The 19422-nt window shown below is 58.3% G+C and overlaps 2 protein-coding genes across 11 annotated transcripts in view; one reads left to right on the top strand and one right to left on the bottom strand.

The window, feature by feature from the left end:
- The window catches only part of SGSM3 (small G protein signaling modulator 3), a 34065-nt gene extending 20384 nt beyond the window's left edge, over window positions 1-13681 (top strand). The window contains exons 2-22 of one of the 5 annotated variants that reach the window (XM_086402978.1): window positions 5214-5407; window positions 5902-5987; window positions 6354-6420; window positions 7663-7859; window positions 7932-8039; window positions 8574-8717; window positions 8934-9129; window positions 9377-9522; window positions 9754-9978; window positions 10384-10438; window positions 10591-10718; window positions 10814-10969; window positions 11096-11150; window positions 11329-11378; window positions 11540-11692; window positions 11803-11873; window positions 11992-12040; window positions 12115-12200; window positions 12686-12808; window positions 12911-12971; window positions 13182-13681. In XM_086402978.1, the coding sequence (XP_086259104.1) occupies window positions 5401-5407; window positions 5902-5987; window positions 6354-6420; window positions 7663-7859; window positions 7932-8039; window positions 8574-8717; window positions 8934-9129; window positions 9377-9522; window positions 9754-9978; window positions 10384-10438; window positions 10591-10718; window positions 10814-10969; window positions 11096-11150; window positions 11329-11378; window positions 11540-11692; window positions 11803-11873; window positions 11992-12040; window positions 12115-12200; window positions 12686-12808; window positions 12911-12971; window positions 13182-13262 (2244 nt within the window). In that variant the 5' untranslated portion in view covers window positions 5214-5400 and the 3' untranslated portion in view covers window positions 13263-13681. Of the gene's footprint in view, window positions 1-5213; window positions 5408-5901; window positions 5988-6353; window positions 6421-7662; window positions 7860-7931; window positions 8040-8470; window positions 8718-8933; window positions 9130-9376; window positions 9523-9753; window positions 9979-10383; window positions 10439-10590; window positions 10719-10813; window positions 10970-11095; window positions 11151-11328; window positions 11379-11539; window positions 11693-11802; window positions 11874-11901; window positions 12041-12114; window positions 12201-12685; window positions 12809-12910; window positions 12972-13181 lie in introns of all 5 variants that reach the window. The other 4 variants (XM_086402976.1, XM_086402977.1, XM_086402979.1 and 1 more) reach the window with 4 other exon arrangements.
- Window positions 13682-13803: 122 nt separating this feature from the next.
- MRTFA (myocardin related transcription factor A) overlaps window positions 13804-19422 on the bottom strand; it is a 211361-nt gene continuing 205742 nt past the window's right edge. For 4 of the 6 annotated variants that reach the window (XM_086402973.1, XM_086402972.1, XM_086402974.1 and 1 more), the window contains 4 exons: window positions 19038-19133; window positions 18513-18665; window positions 18189-18249; window positions 13804-15125 (listed from right to left, as the gene is read on the bottom strand). In XM_086402973.1, coding sequence (XP_086259099.1) covers window positions 14623-15125; window positions 18189-18249; window positions 18513-18665; window positions 19038-19133 — 813 coding nt within the window. In that variant the 3' untranslated portion in view covers window positions 13804-14622. The remainder of the gene's footprint in view (window positions 15126-18188; window positions 18250-18512; window positions 18666-19037; window positions 19134-19422) is intronic. The other 2 variants (XM_086402975.1, XM_086402971.1) reach the window with 1 other exon arrangement.

A 19422-nucleotide genomic window follows, 5' to 3' on the forward strand; every position in this document is an offset into this window, starting at 1 on the left:
CAGGAGAATATTACTGGATCAAAAGGTAATTTTAAGAATTGCATTTACGTGTTTTAATCTGCTTCCATTATATTCTTTACTATTCAAAAGTTTCTGCCTCTTAGTACCCCTGTGACAACAGCAGGGCCACCAGTGACCTGGCTGCTTCAGCCAGCTCCCAGATGGCTGCTTTCTGGAAGGTTCCCATAGCAACCGGAAGCTGGAAAAACCTGCCTGCCCAGATTAGTGATGTCACTTCCAGCTCCTGTTGGGAACTCAGGGATTCGGGGGCAGTTAGTGAGAGAAATGGCCTATATATATAATTTTCAGAGAGTCTTTAAAATATATCCAGAGTCTGGCCTGTTCTCACTGTTCCCACAATAGCAAAGCCAACATCATTCCTACCACGTCACCACCCCCTGCCCTGCAGTCTTCTCTGCACAGCAGCCAGAGAGAACTTTTAAGTCCTGAGTCAGATTGGGGCTCACCGCTGCTTAGAGCCGGTAGGAGAATGAGACCCGGCTGTCTGTGCGCTGAAGGCCCCCTGAGCCGGCCGCCCCTGCAGCTGCCGCCACCTGCCACGCCCCTCGCTGCTGCGCCTGCCGCCTGGACCCTCCTGCCACAGGAGCCACAGGACTTGGTCTCCCACTGCCTTTTGTTTGGGTCTTTGCTTGGATGTCACCTAATCCTCAGAGAACTTTTCCTGATCACGTTAGCTACATGGCCCCTTTCTCCTGACACTTCTGTACCTTTTCCCTCAGAGGACTGTAGGTAGCACCATCTGACAGCTGTTTCTGTGTTCGCTGAGTCTCTGTTGGGATGTAATTGTGGGGACTTGCGTTTTTCATTTTTGCATCTCGGCCCTGATAGCCATGCTTGTCTCTTGGCGGCGCCCAGTAACTGCTGAGTGACTGAACCAACAAGGGGCAAGCCAAGGTCGGGAAAGGGAGCTGCATGCTGAGAACAGCCTTCCCAGCCCACTCCATCCTCCACAGCAGCACCCGCTTCCTCCGCACGTCCTCGGCCCTTCTGGAGGAAACAGCCAGGTCACTGCCTCTGAGGTGCTGGTGAGGTGCCGGGAGCCGGCATATTGCATATTGAGTGCACATTGCATATTGAGTGCAGCACTTTCCACAGCATCATCTTTCAGGATCTGGAATAGCTCAACTGAAATTCTGTCACTGCTGGGAGCCAGTGTGAGGAACTCTGCCCATGACAAAAGTCATGAGGAAGGAGGCTCGGCATACGCAAAGGCGGGATCGAGCTTCAGGGGTCCCCCTGGAAATTCTCGAGCATTTACACCCAAAACCAGAGTCTGCCTACTTTCTGCTTTGTGCTTTCACCTACACCTCTGACTTTACGGGGGGCTGTCCCCCACTACCTCTCTGAAAAAAGAGTTAGCTTACAGCTCCAGTTAATAATTCCTGGGTGTGACAGTGTTTCAACCTACAAACTCCTTTGGAAATCCTCTAGCCTGCCTGAATAGGTTTTTCCGGCCACATGTGATTGTTCAGAGCCTCCCAACTGTGAGAGTCAGGAGATGTTCTAAACTGTCTAAACACAGATTCCTTTGAGTAGTTAAAAGATTGATTAGAAATTGTATTGGTGAAGGGATTTTCACTTGTTGGGCCAATGTTTGCTGCCAAGTTTCCATATCCCTTACCTGCTGTGTCCCTGGCAGTGTATTGATTAATAGAATTGGTGTAAGTAGTAGCTTTAATGTTTGTAACCTGGGACCCTTGAGTTAATTCTTTTTCTTGTTATAGCCCACCACACCTTTGCTCTGTAGGAATGCAACTTTATCTAATGCTTTTGGAGGGTGGCTCCTGACCAATCACCTTTAGAGAAAAATAAGTTTTCTGAAGAAAAGGTCTTAAAATGTTAACAGGCCTCCGGGCCAGAAGATGATGCAAATCACCTAAGCTTTTGCATATGATAAGTTTGCAGGAAGAAAGCCTGGCTTGCTGCATGACTCTACCCCTTCCCCCATTATCCTCTATGCATAACTTAAGGTATAAAAACTACTTTGGAAAATAAAGTGCGGGCCTTGTTCACCGAAACTTGGTCTCACCATGTCGTTCTTTCTCTTACCTTCTGGCTGAATTATTCAGCCTCTTTTCTCCACTGAATTTCCTCACTGAGCTATCCTCATTCTATTACTCTTTATATCCTTAATTAACGTTTAATTAAGCAATTGTTTCCTGATCTTCGCCTACGCCGTCCCCGCTTCGAATTCCCTGGATCCACCGGGGCTGGACCCCGGCAGTGAGGAGTGTTTCTGATGATCTCAACTGGCATGTGTTACACTGAACCATAGGAAGTTGTTGTTTTTTGAGGTTTTAATGGATGGTTTTCAGCAGTTGCCATACGGCCTTTAGTAACCTCAGTGTCGAGGGTCCAGTAATTAACAGTAACCTTTCTGAAGTTAGGAGAAGGACTGCTTATCACCCGATGCTTCCTGAGCATTCGCTGTGTGTCAGGGCAGTAGGGCCCTTTGTGTTCTCACGCCATCCTCATAACCACTTTAGGACGTAGGTAGGTACTGTTATTCTGTCCAGTCTGTGGAGAAGAAAACTGAGATTCGAACAAGTGATGTGAATGTGCCCAAGCTTATAAGCGGGGAGCCGCAGAGCTGGGGTGTGAATGCACACCTGTCTGACCAGAGAGGTCTTCACTTGATCCGCAGCACCGTCTGGCCCTGCACGAAGGTGGCAGAGGATGAGCTGGAAAGCCGCGCTCTCCTAAGGCTGATGCCACAGCAGCGTGCTCGCCCAGGGCTCCGGGCCGCAGTGGCATGGCCGAGCTCGGGGGTTCTTCCCCAGCACTGCCGAGCTGGTGGCTGACCGACAGCCTCTCCGCAGGTGCCATGCTGGGGACGGTTATCAGGGTCCGTTTGGGAGACTGCACGTGGGTCTCCTCTCAGCTTGTTTCTCATGTGTGAGGACTGGAGATAATCTACGTCAAAATATGCTGTGAGGATGCATGCTGACATGATTTTAAGAATTTCTTGCTTTAATGTAAAAATACTTGCTCCATCCATCACAGAATTCTGATTCAAACCAGGCCCCGCATACCTGTCACACTGAAGGAAGACATTACGTCTTCCTCTTGCAAAGCAGACAGACAGGTCTAGGGCGGCTGGCCCATTAGGGAAGTGGGTTCTGCCATCTGTTTCTCAGCAGGACTTGTCTGGAAGCAGGAGGGCTGCCTCCCAGGTGGGCCGTCATGATGAGCATTTAGTTCATACATGGCCCAGTTAGGTTGTGTCTGGGCAGGAGGAGGGGCTGGTGACCCAGCTGAACTGCCCTTGGGACAAGCTGATTAGTTTTGGCCCCAGATTTGCAAGTGTGTCTTTAAAGAGAGCTAAGATGTTTTTCATGTGCCTAATTTTCAACGTACGCTGGAGTAAAGGGTCCATAGGCTGATGTTTTCTCAGAGCGCCCTCGATGGTTCTCTGACTTTCCTTTTTGTTTCTTTCTCACTCAGCTGACCCTTCACGTGTACCCAGAACCCTGTGCAGACAGCAGGGAGGAGGTGGAGCCAGCAGCTGTCACCTTCACGCGCCTGTCACCTGAGAATGGCGGAAGGGTGTTTAGGGCTGGGCGGGTGTGGTTCCAAAACCCAGAGGGCACTTGTCCTAAAAGATTTCAGCCACGGCCCCATGGTTATCTTCCATTTATGTTACCTTCCTTTCGTTTCATGGTTAGAAGTGAAAGGCTTCATTCAGAAAAAGGCTGAGAAGCTGCATTTCTGTTGAGGCTGAAGTAGGTGATGACAGGTTCTTTCTAGTTCTAAAGGGAGCAGGTTAGAAAGTGAGAGGAAGCCCTGAGTGCTGATGCCTCGATTGATTATTTATTGTTTTAAAATTGACATACAAATCACATGCTACAAAGTTTACTACTTTTAAAGTGGATAATTCAGTGGTTTGAATATTTCTTGCTGTTGTGTGGCTAATCACCACTCTCCAATTCCAGACCAGTTTTCACCTCCACAGATAGATATCCCGCACGCATCCTTCCCCTGCCTTCTGCCTTCCCCTCTCCTCCAGCCCCTGGCAGTCACTAATCTACTTTCTGTAACTGGGGATTTGCTTCTGCTGGACATTTCTTTTAAATAGAATCATACCAATATTCATCCTCTTGTGACTGGCTTCTTTAACTGAGCATACTGTTTTGAAGATTCCCCTATGGTATAGCATCATTAGCACTTCATTCCTTTTTACAGCTGAATGATATTCCGTTGTATGGATATTCTGTGCGTTCCATATATCCCTGCACCAGTTCTTGGACACACGGGTTGTTTCTGCATTTTGGCTCGAATGCGTCATTCTGCTGTAAACCTCCGTGTACAGTTGTCTGTGTGGATACTTGTTTTAACTTCTGTGGGTAAATAACTAGGAGTGGAATTCTGGGGTCATATGGTAACCCTGCATCTCACCTTTTGAGGAGCGTCAGAGTGCTTTCCACAGCAGCTCCGCCATCTGACGTTCCCACCAGCAGCAGATGAGGCTTCTAGTTTCGCCACATCCTCACCAGCACTAATCATTGCCTTTTTGATTACAGCCGTCCTCGTGGCTGTGACGTGGTCTCTCACTGTGGTTCTGATGTGCATTTTCCTGGTGACTAATGATGTTGAACATCTTTGTACATGCTCACTGGCTACTTAACATCTGTTCTTTGGAGAAATGTCTTTTCAGATCTTAAGCCTGTTTTTAAAAATTGGGCTATTTGTCTTTTTAATGTTGGGTCACTTTTTTACGAGGACAAAAAGAGAAAGGCAAGGGTTTAAACAATAACAGGAGATTTAGTTAGATTGCAACTTCATAGTTTTCCAGCCGTGAGGTGCTGGAAAGTGTGGTGGATGAAGTGGAAACGCCAGAGTCAGGTGAGTGGAGGTACTGACTCAGACGTGTTCTAAGTGATTCCTCAAAAATTCTGGCTCGGAGGAACCTATTCACGGAAGTTTCGGCGGTGTCTGGTTTTTGTTTTCTGTTTTAGGAATGTTTGCTTGAGCGTAGAGCATCAGGACGTCTGTCTGTGTGGTCCTCTCCAGCCTTAGGAGTGCAGGGACTGAGCAGGCTCTCCTCTTGGCCCGCAGAGCTGTTGAGAACAAGTTTCATAGCTTCTTCACAGTGTTTTCCTCTTGGACGAAATGTTGAGAACAGTAGACTTTTTCTTTCAAGTGAGACTTTTCTTTCCCTGTCAAACATTTACCTCGCCACCGCCCTGGACCAGTATATCAGCCTACGTACAGAAAGGACCCCCTGCAGAGGGACTGCGGTGGATGACTTTCCCCTTTGCACTCCTGCCCAAGCAGATGTTTCTGGACCAGATGACACTTGAGGAGCCTCCCAGCTCTGAGACACTAGGCTAGGAAACCCTAGTCTGGATCTGCAGAAGATTCTCCTGTCCTCTCTGCACAATGTCAGGTGGGAGGCAGGGGCCTGGCTTGGAAATGGGGTGACAGGCCCTCCAGGGGGAAGGGAGTCTTACCCAAGAGGATCTTCCTGGTGGGAGGGAAGCCGGCTTGTTTCCCATGGACCTTTGAGGGTCACGTGGACTGTCCAGGTCAGAGGTGGAGGAAGGAGGAAGTCTTCTGACAGGTCTCTGGGAGGGTTACTGCCACTGTCTCCTCAGTTTCCCCGAGTCCCTGTCCCCCTCTCCCTGCAGTGCTCACACGCAGGTGGAAGGAGAGCCGGGGAGGGGGTCCGGTTCCGTCTGGAGCACACCGCTGGTCTCCTGTAACTGCCTCTAAAAGTTGCACGTTGCTAGCTTTCTCCCCTCCCCCGTCCATCCCACTCTGGATGGTCCAGTCCTTTAATGGTGGGGGGTGGGGGTAGAGGAGGGATGTCTCAACTTGAATTTCCCCCCTGAATACTCTGCATTATGTTTATCTCCTATTCCTGGTCTTCCCTGCTTTTAGGAAGTCACATACCTTCTGCCAATGGCCCCTTCTCAGCCCTGACTCCGAGTATGTGGCCCCAGGAGATCCTGGCCAAGTACGCGCAGGTACAGCAGGCTCAGCAGCTCTGCCCCACGCTGGGGTGCCCGGGGGGCCACCACCTGCTGCAGGTGTCCTGGGAGGGGAGCCGCTCCCCTGTATTCACATGGGGCCCCAGAGACAGCTTCTTAGCTCCACATCCTCTGTGAATCAACCATTAGGTTGGAGAAAAAGTATGACCTCTGCTCTCGGTATTATGGGGACACGAAAACACATAAAATGTGTTTCTTGACCTTATTATCTTTGACCTCTGAGGAAAATGCGGGGAGAATTCGAGAGGGTCGTTGGCCCCGTAGCTGAGAGATGACCACAGGAGGCTTCAGGGGAGGCTGGGAGGAGCGCAGCGGTGCTGACCTTCCCGCCCCCGGCTCTAGGAGGAGGCCACCGTGGAGCAGCCAGAGTTCCGCTATGATGAGTTCGGGTTCCGCGTGGACAAGGAAGGTGAGACTGAGCCCCTCGGGGGTAACCTGCCCCCGTCCTTGTTGGGGAGCACCAGCTCTGTGGCCGATGACACTATGGTGGCCTCGGGCTCTGGATGTTTCGCCCCGATGTTCTAGAATCATGGACAAAGCCACATCTGATGCTGATGCTATTACAAGTATATGGAGTTCTCCAGGATATTTTTGGTTTTGGAGGGGGGTGAGGTTCCCTTTTTTCTTTTCTTTGCTACTCTGCACAGCTTGTGGATTCTTAGTTCCCCAACCAGGGATTGAACTCAGGCCCTTGGCAATGAAAGTGCTCAGTCCTAGCCACTGGACCACCAGGAATTCCCTGTTTTTGTTTTTAAGATTAATTTTATTGATCGTAATATGATAATAAAAGCAATAATGTTCATTATAAAGAATTTTAAAAATACATCAATATGTAAAGATTAAAACAATCCGTAATCCTACAACCTGCAGATAACTGCTGACATTTCAGTGTGTTTTTCTCCTGGCTTTGTGAGTATCCGTCTGTACCTTTCATAACTAAGATGGTATCATATACATGTTTTTATATTGTTCTTATATCTCTTCACCTTATTCCATGAGCATTTTGTCTGTCAGTTAAGATATTCTTTAAAGAATATTTTCTGTAACTGTGTACTGACCCATCGCAATGGGCTGGTCATTGTGTATCTGTGACCGGTCTTCTGTAAGTGAACCCCAGGCTATCCCCACTGCTTGCTGCTGTCGGTCGCCACATGGGCGCTTGGGAGGCCGTCTGCCAGAACCCAGGGTGGCCTGCCACCAACCAGATAACTGACTGAGACCCAGCCGTCTGCAGGTCACGCACATTTCCCGTTCTGACGAGTCTTCGTTGTTGTCTGGTTCATAGGCAGGTATTTGTGAGTTAAAAGCTGCGCCTGAGAGGAACACGGAACTTTCTAGTATGATGGGAGTATTCTGTATCCTGACGGGGACAGTGTTTAGATGTTTATTGATCCTCGACAAAGACAAGGCCAGCAGGATTTTCAGGCCAGAAGGGTGAACACCTAGGGAGCAGGGACGGTGGGCTCATGGGTCTGGTTTGGGGGAGACAGTGAAGAGTGCAGATTTGCTGTTCAGGGTGCCAGGGAAGTGCCAGGGAAGTGACTGGAAAGAGTACCCTGGGTTTCAGGAGTGAGCTCTTGGCAGTGGACCCCGAGCCTGGCCCTCTGCTCTCAGAGCACAGACAGTGAGGTCGCTGTCCCCCTCCCCACAGACGCAGATGGCATCCCCTATTCCGGCCAGCTGCTGGAGGACCCGCCCCAGAGGCTGCGCTGGCAGGCCCACCTGGAGTTCACCCACAACCACGACGTGGGGGACCTCACCTGGGACAAGATTGCTGTCTCCCTGCCACGCTCGGAGAAGCTCCGCTCCCTGGTGCTGGCCGGGGTCCCCCACAGCATGAGGCCACAGGTGAGGCGGGGGCCCACGGAGGCCATGGGCACTGGGGCCCCACGGGGACTGAGTGCCGTGCCCCCTCCTCAGCTGTGGATGCGGCTGTCTGGGGCCCTGCAGAAGAAGAGGAACTCCGAACTGTCCTACCGAGAGATTGTGAAGAACAGCTCCAACGATGAGACCATTGCTGCCAAGCAGGTGAGGCCCTGTGGTGGGGGGCAAAGAGTCGGGGGAGGCCCCTCAGGGTTGGCCCAGGAGAGCTCGGCGGCCAGGAGGCAGCCCTGGGTAGTCCTTTCACCCCGACACCTGTGCCTGGAGCCAGCTTCTCCCGTGGTTGCTCTAGGGGTTGGGGGAATAGTCAGAAAGGTCACCATACCTGGTGCATATTAGGGTCCCCTGGAGACTTTAAATGCAGGTTTCCAGGCTTCTTTCCAGAGATGCTCATTCCATAGCTCTGGCTCAAGCCCCAGGCTTCTGTAGTTTTGTTGAGAAGATCCCCGTGAACCACGTGGCCTCAGCTGCACACCAGCTGGGCTCTCATCCCCAAGGGAGGAGGGTTAACTTTGACCCAGAGCCTGAGGACCCCCTCTTCCTGGGAGAGAAGCCAACCTGAGGTTTGCCCCACACAGGGGTCCCTGGCCTCCTCCCCGGGGGTCTCGGTGTCGGGGGTGCGGAGGCTGTGCCGCTGCAGCTGCGCCTCATGGGCTCTTGTTGTGGGCGGGCTGCCGGCAGATCGAGAAGGACCTGCTCCGCACCATGCCCAGCAATGCCTGCTTCGCCCACGTGAGCGGCGTCGGGGTGCCCCGCCTGCGCAGGGTGCTCCGAGCGCTGGCCTGGCTCTACCCGGAGATCGGCTACTGCCAGGGCACGGGCATGGTGAGCACAGCCCGGGGTGACCCACCTCATCATTGGGGTGGGAGGCGGGAAGGAGAGAGTGGCGGGGGCGTTGGGAGGAGGGAGAGGGCCACCAGGTGCCTGAGGCGGGCACATGGTCTGTGGCGTGACGCCCACAGAGGCCACCTTACTCTGATGGGTCCCCCCGACAGTGTGTGGAGACCCGGGTAGATGCCCCTCGTCCCCCTGCCCTGCCAGGTGGCTGCCTGCCTCCTGCTCTTCCTGGAGGAGGATGACGCCTTCTGGATGATGTGCGCCATCATCGAGGACCTGCTCCCCGCCTCCTACTTCAGCACCACCCTGCTGGGCGTGCAGACGGACCAGCGTGTCCTGCGGCACCTCATCGTCCAGTACTTGCCTCGCCTGGACAGGCTGCTCCAGGAGCACGACATTGGTGAGGGCCCGACCCGCCTCTGCTCTGGATCCCGGGGTCCCAGCTTGGGCTTAGGTTCTGCAGGTCTGAGGCCTTGGGACGTGGCCGAGCACGGCACCTGGCAGCTCGGGAGGGAGAAGGGGGCGTGCCCCCCTGCGCAGCTCTCTTGCTCTCTGCCACCCCGCCTCCTCCACGGCTCGCGGGCCTGGGGGACACCCCGTTCTGGCGGCCGTGCGCCCACCACCCCTGCCCCGCCGTGTGTCCGCAGAGCTGTCGCTCATCACGCTGCACTGGTTCCTCACGGCCTTCGCCAGCGTGGTGCACATCCGCCTGCTGCTGCGACTCTGGGACCTGTTTTTCTACGAGGGCTCCCTGGTGCTGTTCCAGGCCACGTTGGGCATGCTGCGCCTCAAGGTGACAGCCCAGCCCCGGCGTCAGAGGTGGCTTCTTGGCAGCCCCGCAGGGCCGGCCCTCCACCTCCCCGGTCCAGGTTGCGGCCTCCTGCGGCCTGTGCACCGGCCCATCCGGGGAGCGGGGGTGTCTCTCAGGGGCAGGGCCTCCTTGTGCTCAGCTTGACCGTGCAGGGAAGTCTCCCTGGTGGCTCGGGTCCGCCAGGCGGTGACGCCCGCCCTTTGCCCGGCCCAGGAGGACGAGCTGATCCAGTCGGAGAACTCGGCCTCCATCTTCAACACGCTGTCAGACATCCCGTCACAGCTGGAGGACGCGGACCTGCTGCTGGCGGAGGCCATGCGGCTGGCGGGCTCGCTCACTGCCGTGGCCTTGGAGACCCAGCGCCGCAAGCACCTGGCCTACCTCCTGGCCGACCAGGGCCAGCTCCTGGGCGCCCCTGCCACCACCGGCCTCTCTCAGGTGGGCGTGGGAGGGAGGAGGCCACGCTCACCTCTGCCCCTCAGCTCCCAGGGCCCAGCCTGGCCGGACCACCGCTGTGGAGGGACCACCGCTTTGGCCTTGGCACGTCTCTGCCAAGAGCTACCCTCTTTGGGCATAGGATAGACCCAGGCTTGATCTGACCCTCAGAGCTGGCGTCAGAGGCCACGTCAGAGAAGGCAGCGTGAGTGAGATGCTGGCCGGGCCTCCTCCTGTGCTGGGGTGCCATCTGGGTGCTGGGTGCCCAGCCCCGCTGACCTGACTTCGTGCCCACAGGTGGTCTGGGTGCTGGATGCCCAGCCCTGCTGACCTGACTTCGTGCCCACAGGTGGTCTGGGTGCTGGGTGCCCGGTGCCCAGCCTCGCTGACCTGACTTCGTGCCCACAGGTGGTCCGCCGCAGGACTCAGCGGAGGAAGTCTGGCATCACATCGCTGCTCTTCGGTGAGAGCTCCATGCTTGTGGCCAGGTGCTGGGCTGGGCTCTGAAAGTGGGGTGATGGGGGTGATCAGACTCACACCCCACGTGGACTCTGCGCTTCCCTGGAGTCGGGATGGGGCACGGCCATGGCTGCCATTGGTCTCTGGGCCTCGCAGGGGAGGATGACCTGGAGGCAATGAAGGCCAAGAACATCAAGCAGACGGAGCTGGTGGCTGACCTTCGGGAAGCCATCTTGCGTGTGGCCCGCCACTTCCAGTGCACGGACCCCAAGAACTGCAATGTGGTGAGTCTTGGGGCCCAGCCCTGGGTGCAGGGCTTGACCAGGGCCTCGCTGCCCTGGCCCTGGCCTGAGCAGTGGCCTTTCTGCCGCCCTGGCAGGAGCTGACCCCGGACTACAGCATGGAGAGCCACCAGCGGGACCACGAGAACTACGTGGCCTGCTCGCGCGGCCACCCGCGCCGAGCCAGGGCCCTGCTGGACTTCGAGCGCCATGACGACGACGAGCTGGGCTTCCGCAAGAACGACATCATCACGGTGAGTGGGGAGTGGGCGCCTTCCCTTGGCAGCGGGTGGGGTGGCCAAGCCCTCGCCTGGCCAGAGCTCTGACCCAGGACAAAGCTGGGCAGCCGGAGCCGAGCTTCCCACACTTTTCCTTGGCAGATCGTCTCTCAGAAGGACGAGCACTGCTGGGTGGGCGAGCTGAACGGCCTGAGAGGTGAGGCCTCCGTCTGGTCCGTGTCGTGCCGGGCCGGCGGGAGGGCGGGCCAGGCCGTGAAGCTGCGGCGGCTTTGGGTTTGCTCAGTGTCTCTGTCGCCTGTGTCCTCAGCCCCGTGGCGGGTGGGAGACCTCAGGATGCAGAGCCGCACGCCTCACAGGCTCTGCTTCTCCCCCAGGCTGGTTTCCAGCCAAGTTCGTGGAAGTCCTGGATGAGCGGAGCAAGGAGGTGAGCGCGCACGCGAGGTGGGCCTGTCCCCGGGGGCCGTGCCCCTTCTACCCCAAGGCTGGCGCCCTCCTGGCCCCAGGCTGTCCCCCTGGGCGTGTGGAGCGCTTGTGAGGATGAGGAGGGGCTGGCTGGGGCCCTCAGACCCCGTCCTCCCCCCTCAGTACTCCATCGCGGGGGACGATGCTGTGACGGAGGGGGTCACAGACCTCGTGCGAGGGACCCTCTGCCCGGCCCTCAAGGCCCTGTTTGAACACGGACTGAAGAAGCCTTCACTGCTCGGGGGTGCCTGCCACCCCTGGCTGTTCATCGAGGAGGTGAGTGTCCGGACCCCGTGGAGCTGGTGGGGAGGTGACCTGCTCAGCTGGGCTCTGTGGCTCTGACCTGGTATCTACCCTCGGGTCGCTGACACTCACTGTGCCCCCAGGCAGCGGGCCGGGAGGTCGAGAGAGACTTCGACTCCGTGTACTCGCGCCTGGTGCTGTGCAAGACGTACAGGTAACCTGGCTCCTGCGTCCTCCTGCAGGTCGCCCTCCCAGCAGCCTGGGGCCGGGATGGAGGGAGGGCGTGGCCCGAGCCCACCAGGGCGGTGTGGGCAGCTCTGGTCCCCCCTCAGGCTGGATGAAGATGGCAAAGTCCTGACCCCAGAGGAGCTGCTCTACCGGGTAAGGGGGCCGCGGGCGGACCGGCCTCTAGGGTGGGCAGCTGGGGACACCTGAGTGACCGCTGTGCCCCCCAGGCTGTGCAGTCTGTTAACGTCACCCACGACGCTGCTCACGCACAAATGGACGTGAAGCTCCGCTCCCTCATCTGCGTGGGGCTCAAGTGAGTGTGTGCGCCCCCGTGAGCGGGGGCTGTGTGTGTGCGTGCCCTCACGGGGGGCGGGGCTGAGCTGGGCGGACGGAGGTGGGTGGCGGCCAGGGTGGCTCCCGAAGATCGTCCTCCAGTGTGAGACCAGCAACCGCTTGGCAGGGAGGGGCACTGGGGCTGGTGAAGCACTGGTTCCAGTGAGGTGAGCGGTCAGGGCTCACCAGGGACCTGGCTGCAGGCTGAGGGATGCCGGCCTCGGGTGGGCCAGGCTGAGCGTGGGGTTTCTGGACTTGCCACCAGGCAGAGGGGCGGCGTCCAGGCTGCGCTGACCTGGGGGCGGGAGCCCCCCCCCCGCGATGAGCTCAGAGCATGCCGTGGGGCGTGTCACAGGCTGAGCGACCAGCAGGGCTGAGGGAGGTGGTGATGGAGCCTCAGACGCAGGAGGGGCGGCGAGGGGTCGGGGGCGCGGGCCTCTGAGCAGGTGCCCTCCCTGCCCCTAGCGAGCAGGTGCTGCACCTGTGGCTGGAGGTGCTCTGCTCCAGCCTGCCCACCGTGGAGAAGTGGTACCAGCCCTGGTCCTTCCTGCGCAGCCCCGGCTGGGTCCAGATCAAGTGCGAGCTGCGGTGAGGAGACCCTGGGCTCCTGCAGGCCCAGCCCGGGGGTGAGGGTGGGCCGGGGGGGCGCTGAGCCTTGCCAGCGTCTGACAGCCCCCCTTCGCTCTCCAGGGTCCTCTGCTGCTTCGCTTTCAGCCTCTCCCAGGACTGGGAGCTTCCTGCAAAGAGAGAGGTGGGAAGTGGGGCCTGCCTCCCAGGGGACTGTAGCGGGTGGGGCAGGCTGGCATCAGTGCCGGGGGCCGCCTCCCCAAGCATTTCTGGGTGGCTGAGGCCTCGGGGGGGCCCTGAGTGCTGGCGCCACCTGCAACGACCACCCTGGCCCTGCCACCTGGCTTCCTCGCCGTGTGCCCAGCAGCTATGACAGGGGGGCTGTCTCGTGCAGGAGGAAAAGAAGCCCTTGAAGGAGGGCGTCCAGGACATGCTGGTGAAGCACCACCTCTTCAGCTGGGACATCGACGGGTGACGTGCTCCTCCAGGGGCCCCGTCTCACCCAGGCGCCGCCCACCGCGCCCCCCCCCCCCCGCCCCCGCAAAGCGAGGAGAGAACGGCCAGCCCCGAGCTGCAGGGTCGAGGGGAGGACAGGCTCCAGAGTTCTGACTGGGCACCGTGGTGGGGGGGGTCAGAGTGGCAGAGGGCAGAGGGTGGCAGGAACAGGCGGGGGTGCCCAGCTTTGCCAGGTCCCCCCAGGGCTGGAGCAGGGCCCTGTCCTGCCAGCGTCTTTACAGAGGCCCTGGGCCCAGCTCCATGGTGCCAACCAAAAACTTCGTGACGGGGTGGCACGCCAACTCTGGGCTGTCAGGTTTTGCTCAGGAAGAGGGTGGGGTGGCTGAAGGCTCCTGGGCCTCCGTGATTTATAAATAAACTCTTGTCTTTGAGAAAGCACCTCCCCGTCTCCCATCCAGGCAGGGCTGGGAAGTGGTGTCAGGGTCACAGTGTGGACACCTGGGCCCAGCCCTACCACCCATGTCTCGTCTAACGTGGATTGAACGAGATGGACCAGCAAGAGGTGTTTTTGTTTTTATTTTAAAAAGTTCACACAGCTGTCCCACCTCCGGTTTTGGTGACGCCACCCCTCGTCCCGTGGATGACCGTGAGGGGCAGGAGGCGGTGGCCAGAGCCTGAGGGGCTCCCCCGCCAGGGCCGTGGTGGCTGCAGTGAGGCAGCAGACGGAATGTGGGCAGGAAGCACCCCGCCCTCGTGGCACTGATAAGGAGCAGGAAGCAGGAGGGTGGGGCTCAGGCTGTGGCGAGGTGGCTACACGTCAAACACAAGTGATGGGCGGGACCGCGGTGAGCCCCGCCCGGCCCTGGGAGCGGTGGTCTCCAGGCGGGGGTGGATGCGGCCGCCCCCGCCGAGATATGTGTATACGTATGGCGATATATAACAGAGGTATGTACACCTGTACAGAAACTGCCACCAACCACACGTGGCTGCACTACACCAAGACACTAAGATGCAGGGAGCCCCTCCCGGGAAGCCTGGGACCCTGGTGTTGGCGCCGCGAGGATGGTGAGGTAGAGGCCTAGCTCGTGCCCCCTGGGGGGAAGAGGACACGCGGGCCCTGGCTCTGCCTCAGCCCCGGGCCTCGCCTCCTGAGCAGACCGCAGCCAGCAAGTGCACCCGGACCTCACAGAAGGTCGTCAAATAGGAGCCCGGCCCGTGCAGGCCTCCCGGAGCCCGGGGTGGGTCCCAGCACCGCCTCCCTGGAGCGGGCAGGGCCTGTGATTGTCAGGACTTCCGGCCTCACGGAGGGGCGGGATGGGGCTGGAAAGTGCCAGGCGCCCCAGAGTTCTCGGGGCCTCTAGCCCTCCCACCCCCAGGAACTACAAGCAGGAGTCCCAGTGCAGCTGCAAGTCGTGGCCGTCGAGGAAGTCCGTGGAGAAGAGGCTGGGGGCCGTGGTGCTGAGCGGGGCCAGGCTGAGCACCGGCCCGCCCGAGGACAGCTCCAGCCAGTCCATGCTGTCCAGGTGCCCGTCGGCCAAGTCCAGGCCCACACCACTGGGCTCAGGCGCAAAGTGCAATTCCGAGGTGTCCATGGGGGATGGGGGGTGGTCCAGGATGGCGGAGCTGCTCAGCATCTGGCTGTGGAGGTCGTCAATGAGGGAGAGGGGCTCCGGCCCCTCGTGCCCGCCAGTCAGCAGCGGCAGCCCTGTGCTGCTCTCCAGGAAGTCCTCCAGGCGCCCAGGCAGGGCCGGCGAGCCCGAAGGCGGCGGGGCGGCCTGAGGGAGCTCGGCCGCGGGCGAGGGCTGGGCGGCCAGGGGCGAGCCGCAGGCTGCTGTCGGGGGCGCCTTCTCTTTCCCTGGCTCCTTGAAATCCGCTGAGATCTCTGCCAATCGAGAAAGCAAAGGGGCGTCAGAAGCCAGCCTGAGTGTGACCTGCAATTGGAGCTTCCCCTTATAGCACGTACAAATATTAATTCAAAATGGGGCAAAGATCTAGATTTAGGAGCCAAAACTATAAAAGAAGAAAAGGGAACATCTTTGTGACACTGAAGTCAGTAGTGATTTCTTGGTTGTAACACCAAAGGCATAGGCAAAGAAAAAATAAACTGGCCTACATAAAAACTTAAAACTTTGTACATCAAAGATCACTATTGAGAATGAAAAGACCATACAGCAACTATACTTCAAAAAAGTTAAGTGAAAAGACAAGCCCTGGAATGGGAGAAAAATCTGCAAACCGTGTATCTGGGTAGGTGATTGATATCCAGAATAACTCCTAGAACGCAACAAAACCCAACTGGAAAATGGACCAAGAAATCAAGACATTTCTCCAGCATATAACAGGCGGCTGTAAGCACATGAAAAAGTGAAAAGTGAAGTCACTCAGTCGTGTCCGACTCTTTGTGACCCCATGGACTGTAGCCCACCAGGCTCCTCCCTCCATGGGATTCTCCAGGCAAGAATACTGGAGTGGGCTGCCAATTCCTTCTCCAGGGAATTTTCCCAGGGATTGAACCCCGGTCTCCCACATTCCAGGCAGGCGCTTTAACCGCTGAGCCACCAGGGAAGCCAAGATGCTCAACACTAGTAATCATCAGGGAAAGACAAAAATTTGAAAGTGAGTGTTGGCAAGGATGTGGACCAGCGGGAACCCTTGTGAGTGGCTGGTGTGAATGAAAATAGTGCAGCTGTGTGGAAAGCAGTCCTACAGTCCCTCAAACGTGAAAAGCACAGAATGACTGATCCGGCAGCCCCACCTCTAGGTGCGCACCCCAAAGAACGGAAACACGGACTCAGATACCAGCACTCGTGACAGCGTTGTACACAACAGCCAAAAGGCAGAAATAGCCAAAAGTGGATGAAGGGATAGGAAACGACCCACATGTCCAGTGGATGAAGGGATAAACACATTGGTACTGACACCATGGAACACTATTCAGCACAAAAGAAATTCTGGTAAAAGCTGTGACAGGGAAGAACCTTGAGGATATTATGCTAAGTGAAGCCAGCCAGAAACAAAAGGAGAAATAGTGTATGACTGCACTCACACACAGGTTTAGAACAGTCAATTCAGAGACAGGAAGCAGAAAAGGGTGGGAAACAGGGAGTTAGTGTGTGAAGGTGACTGTTAGCACGGGATGATGCAAGAGTCCTAGAAACAGAGCAGTGATGGCTGCACAACGATGAAAATGAACTTCATGCTGCTGAGTTTGCACCTTTCAAAGATGATTATGATGGAAAACCATGTTACATATGTTTTATCTCAATAAAAAAAAAATTAATGCAGAAACCAGGCTTGCTCCTTGGCCCTCTAGGTCCTGTCCCAGCTGAGCGCCAGACGCCCAGCCCCACTCCCCGCCTCCCTCTCCCTCAGCTTGCCTGCGCGCCCCTGCTGCTGACGCCCTCCTCCACGGCCCTGTGGCCCTCTGGGGGCAAACAGCCCCAGCTTCCTCCTCTGCTGTCTCTTCTCGGCTTCCCACAGCCCCTCTCCTGGAACCTCAGCGCCACCCGCCTTTATTAGAAACGCACCCCAGGCCCCTACTGCAGACCCTGCAATCCAGGGAGTCTCCCCGAGATCAAAACCAGTGACCTCGATTTTTTTGTAATTGAGGTAAAATCCACCACTTTAAACTGTCCAAGCTGATAAGCTGTTGCTCTTCCTACTGACACAATTAAATCCCTCAGGAGAGAAGCTGCCTCTTTCTCTGCCCACGCAGACACGCCCCTGGGGTCTCCTTCACCTCCAGACCACCAGCTCGTCCCACCAGCAGGCAAACACGCCTCCTTTCCATACCCACCCCTTTGCGGGGGACCCCCTGCAGAGAGCAGTCTAGACCCGCTGTCTCCCACAGCCCAGCCTCTCCAACCGGCTTCAGGCAGGCTCTGGCCACCAACCCACTGTCCAGGCTGAGGTCACTGGCGGCCGCCACCACGGCCCGGGGCCAGGTCTCGGTCCTCAGCTTTCCTGAGCAGCACTCAGCGGCCCTGGACCTTGATCCTCATGAGGGTGCAGCTCCCCTTCTGCCCCCTGGTCAGCCTCAGCAGCTTGAACCACCACCCCCCACCCCCCGCCACTTCCTCCTCTCTGCACACCCAGCCTCACCGCTCTGAATGCTGTCGGGACACCAGCAACCCCCTGACTCCTGCCTTCAGCCCAGACCTCCCCTGGCCTGGCCCTGTGGCCCCTCCATTCAGTCTAGGGACTGAGGCGCCCACGCTCCCGGGCACTCACGCTGCTGCTAACACCGCGCCCCTGGGTGCCGTGTCTCCTGGCCACACACCTAACTAAGCCACAGGAAACTGAACTGGCGCTCTGCGGACACTCCTGGACTCAGCCCTCCTGTGGCCCCCCCTCACACCCCGCTCTCCTGGATCACCAGCCTCCCAGTCTGCCCTTCCAGAGGAGCCACCCTTCACGCGAAGCTGTGCTATGGCTCCCAGCATCACCCAGGGTCCCCGTGTCTCAGCCTGGCGCCCCCAGGTGTCTGGACCACCCACACCTGCTCCAGTCTGCCCTGCAGCGATGAACAGCACCTGCCCAGCAACCCTGACCCCGACCACCCCTCGCACCTGGGACCCTTGCCTCCCCTGCTTTTTTTGACGCTCCGAAGGACAGTTTGTTTTATTCCTCCATCACTTCCCCACAATAGGCTGCAAGCCCCGCTGAGGTGGGCATCTCTCTCACTGCCTCACCCTGGGCTGCGGGCACAGCGCCGGGCACGCGGTGCAGCGGCTCAGGATACAACAAACGTGTGCTGAAGATGCACCCCCAGGGGGGCCCTGCCCAGCTTCTGGGACGCGTCTCACACGCTGCTGCCTCCTAAGTACTCACCAAGCCCCCCAGGCACTGTGTCAAGAACCAAACCAAACCCAATCAGCCAAGCCCAGGCTAGAGACACGAGGCAGGCAGGAGGGTGGGGAGAGGCAGCGTGGGGCCTCAACTTTACCTCCACTCTGAATCAGAATGTCAAACAGGTCATCCATCTGCTGGCTCGAGGAGCCATTTTCCTGTGGGCCAAAGACCAGAAAAAGATGAGGACCTACAACAGGGAGCCCCAGCCGGACTCAGAGCACAGACCCTCCCGGCCCTAAGCCAGCAGTCAGGCCCCAGCGGGCTGCGCCCAGGCTCCTGCAGCCTCTCTCCTGGCCCGACACCCCCTCTCCAAGGCCTCTTGGACCCAGAAGGCTGGCTCCAGCCAGCCAGCCCCACTCCCACAAGACCCGGGGGACTGTAACCACCCACTCCGCGGGCCCCCGGCCACCCTCTTTACCTGCCGCCTGGGCTGCTGGCTCACGGCTTCCTCGTAGCCAGGCGGCTCCTTCTTCGGCTGAGAAGCAGGGGTCCCAAACAGGGGCTGGGGTGGGGGCTCCAGGTCCATGTGGCCTGGGGGGCCGGGAGCTGGAGACTCAGGCTGGGACAGGGGCTGAAAAGGACAGAGAACCATGGCCGGCTGAGGGCGGCAGCCCGGGGCCCATGCCAGGCAGGCAAGGCGGGGAGCGTCCACCTCCGCCCAGGCCAGCGGTCGGTGCGGATGCACGCGCTCTCGGGGAGTTTCGTGGACACCCCTGGGGAAGAAGCCATACAGGATGGGGGTGGCCCTGACCTCTGACCCTGCGAGGACGAGTGGCTCCCTGGGGTCCCAGGGCACAGGCAGGGGCGCCAAGCTGACCGCCCCTCCCCTCCCCAGAGCTTCTGCTCAGGGCCCAGGTCCCTTTTCGAGTCCCCAGGACCTGTCACCGGCCCCACCCCCCAAGCCCTGCCGGGCAAGGCCACACAAAGCCTAAAGCAGGCTTACCTTTGGACCAGGCTGAGTGGACGGTCTGGGCTGTGAGGGCGGCGGCAGCAGGGAGCCAGAGGCCAGCGTCACCTTGCTGGGGGACGACTGGCCTCGCTGAGGAGAGGAGGGGCGGGGCTCCCGTCAGGCCCCGCCCCCCCTTCCGGGTGCACGCCACCCTGCAGCAGGGGTAGGAGTGGCCCGCCTGGTGGGGCCACAAACAAGCTCTGACACTAAGGGCCGCAGCCGGGGGCAGGCCCTCACAGCTCCACCTGCAAGGCTGGGGGTCTCACACAGGGGCCCCAACCTCCCCAACTTCCACGCAGTCTCAGCCCTGCGTGGGTGACCTCGAGTGGGCAGCCCTCATTTGGGAGGGCTGAAGGGGACGATCCAAGGACATGAGCAC

The sequence above is a fragment of the Bos grunniens genome, chromosome 5 (genome assembly GCF_055505025.1).
Source record: "Bos grunniens cultivar Pamir isolate PY7600 chromosome 5, Bosgru_T2T1.0, whole genome shotgun sequence".
Lineage (NCBI taxonomy): Eukaryota > Metazoa > Chordata > Mammalia > Artiodactyla > Bovidae > Bos > Bos grunniens.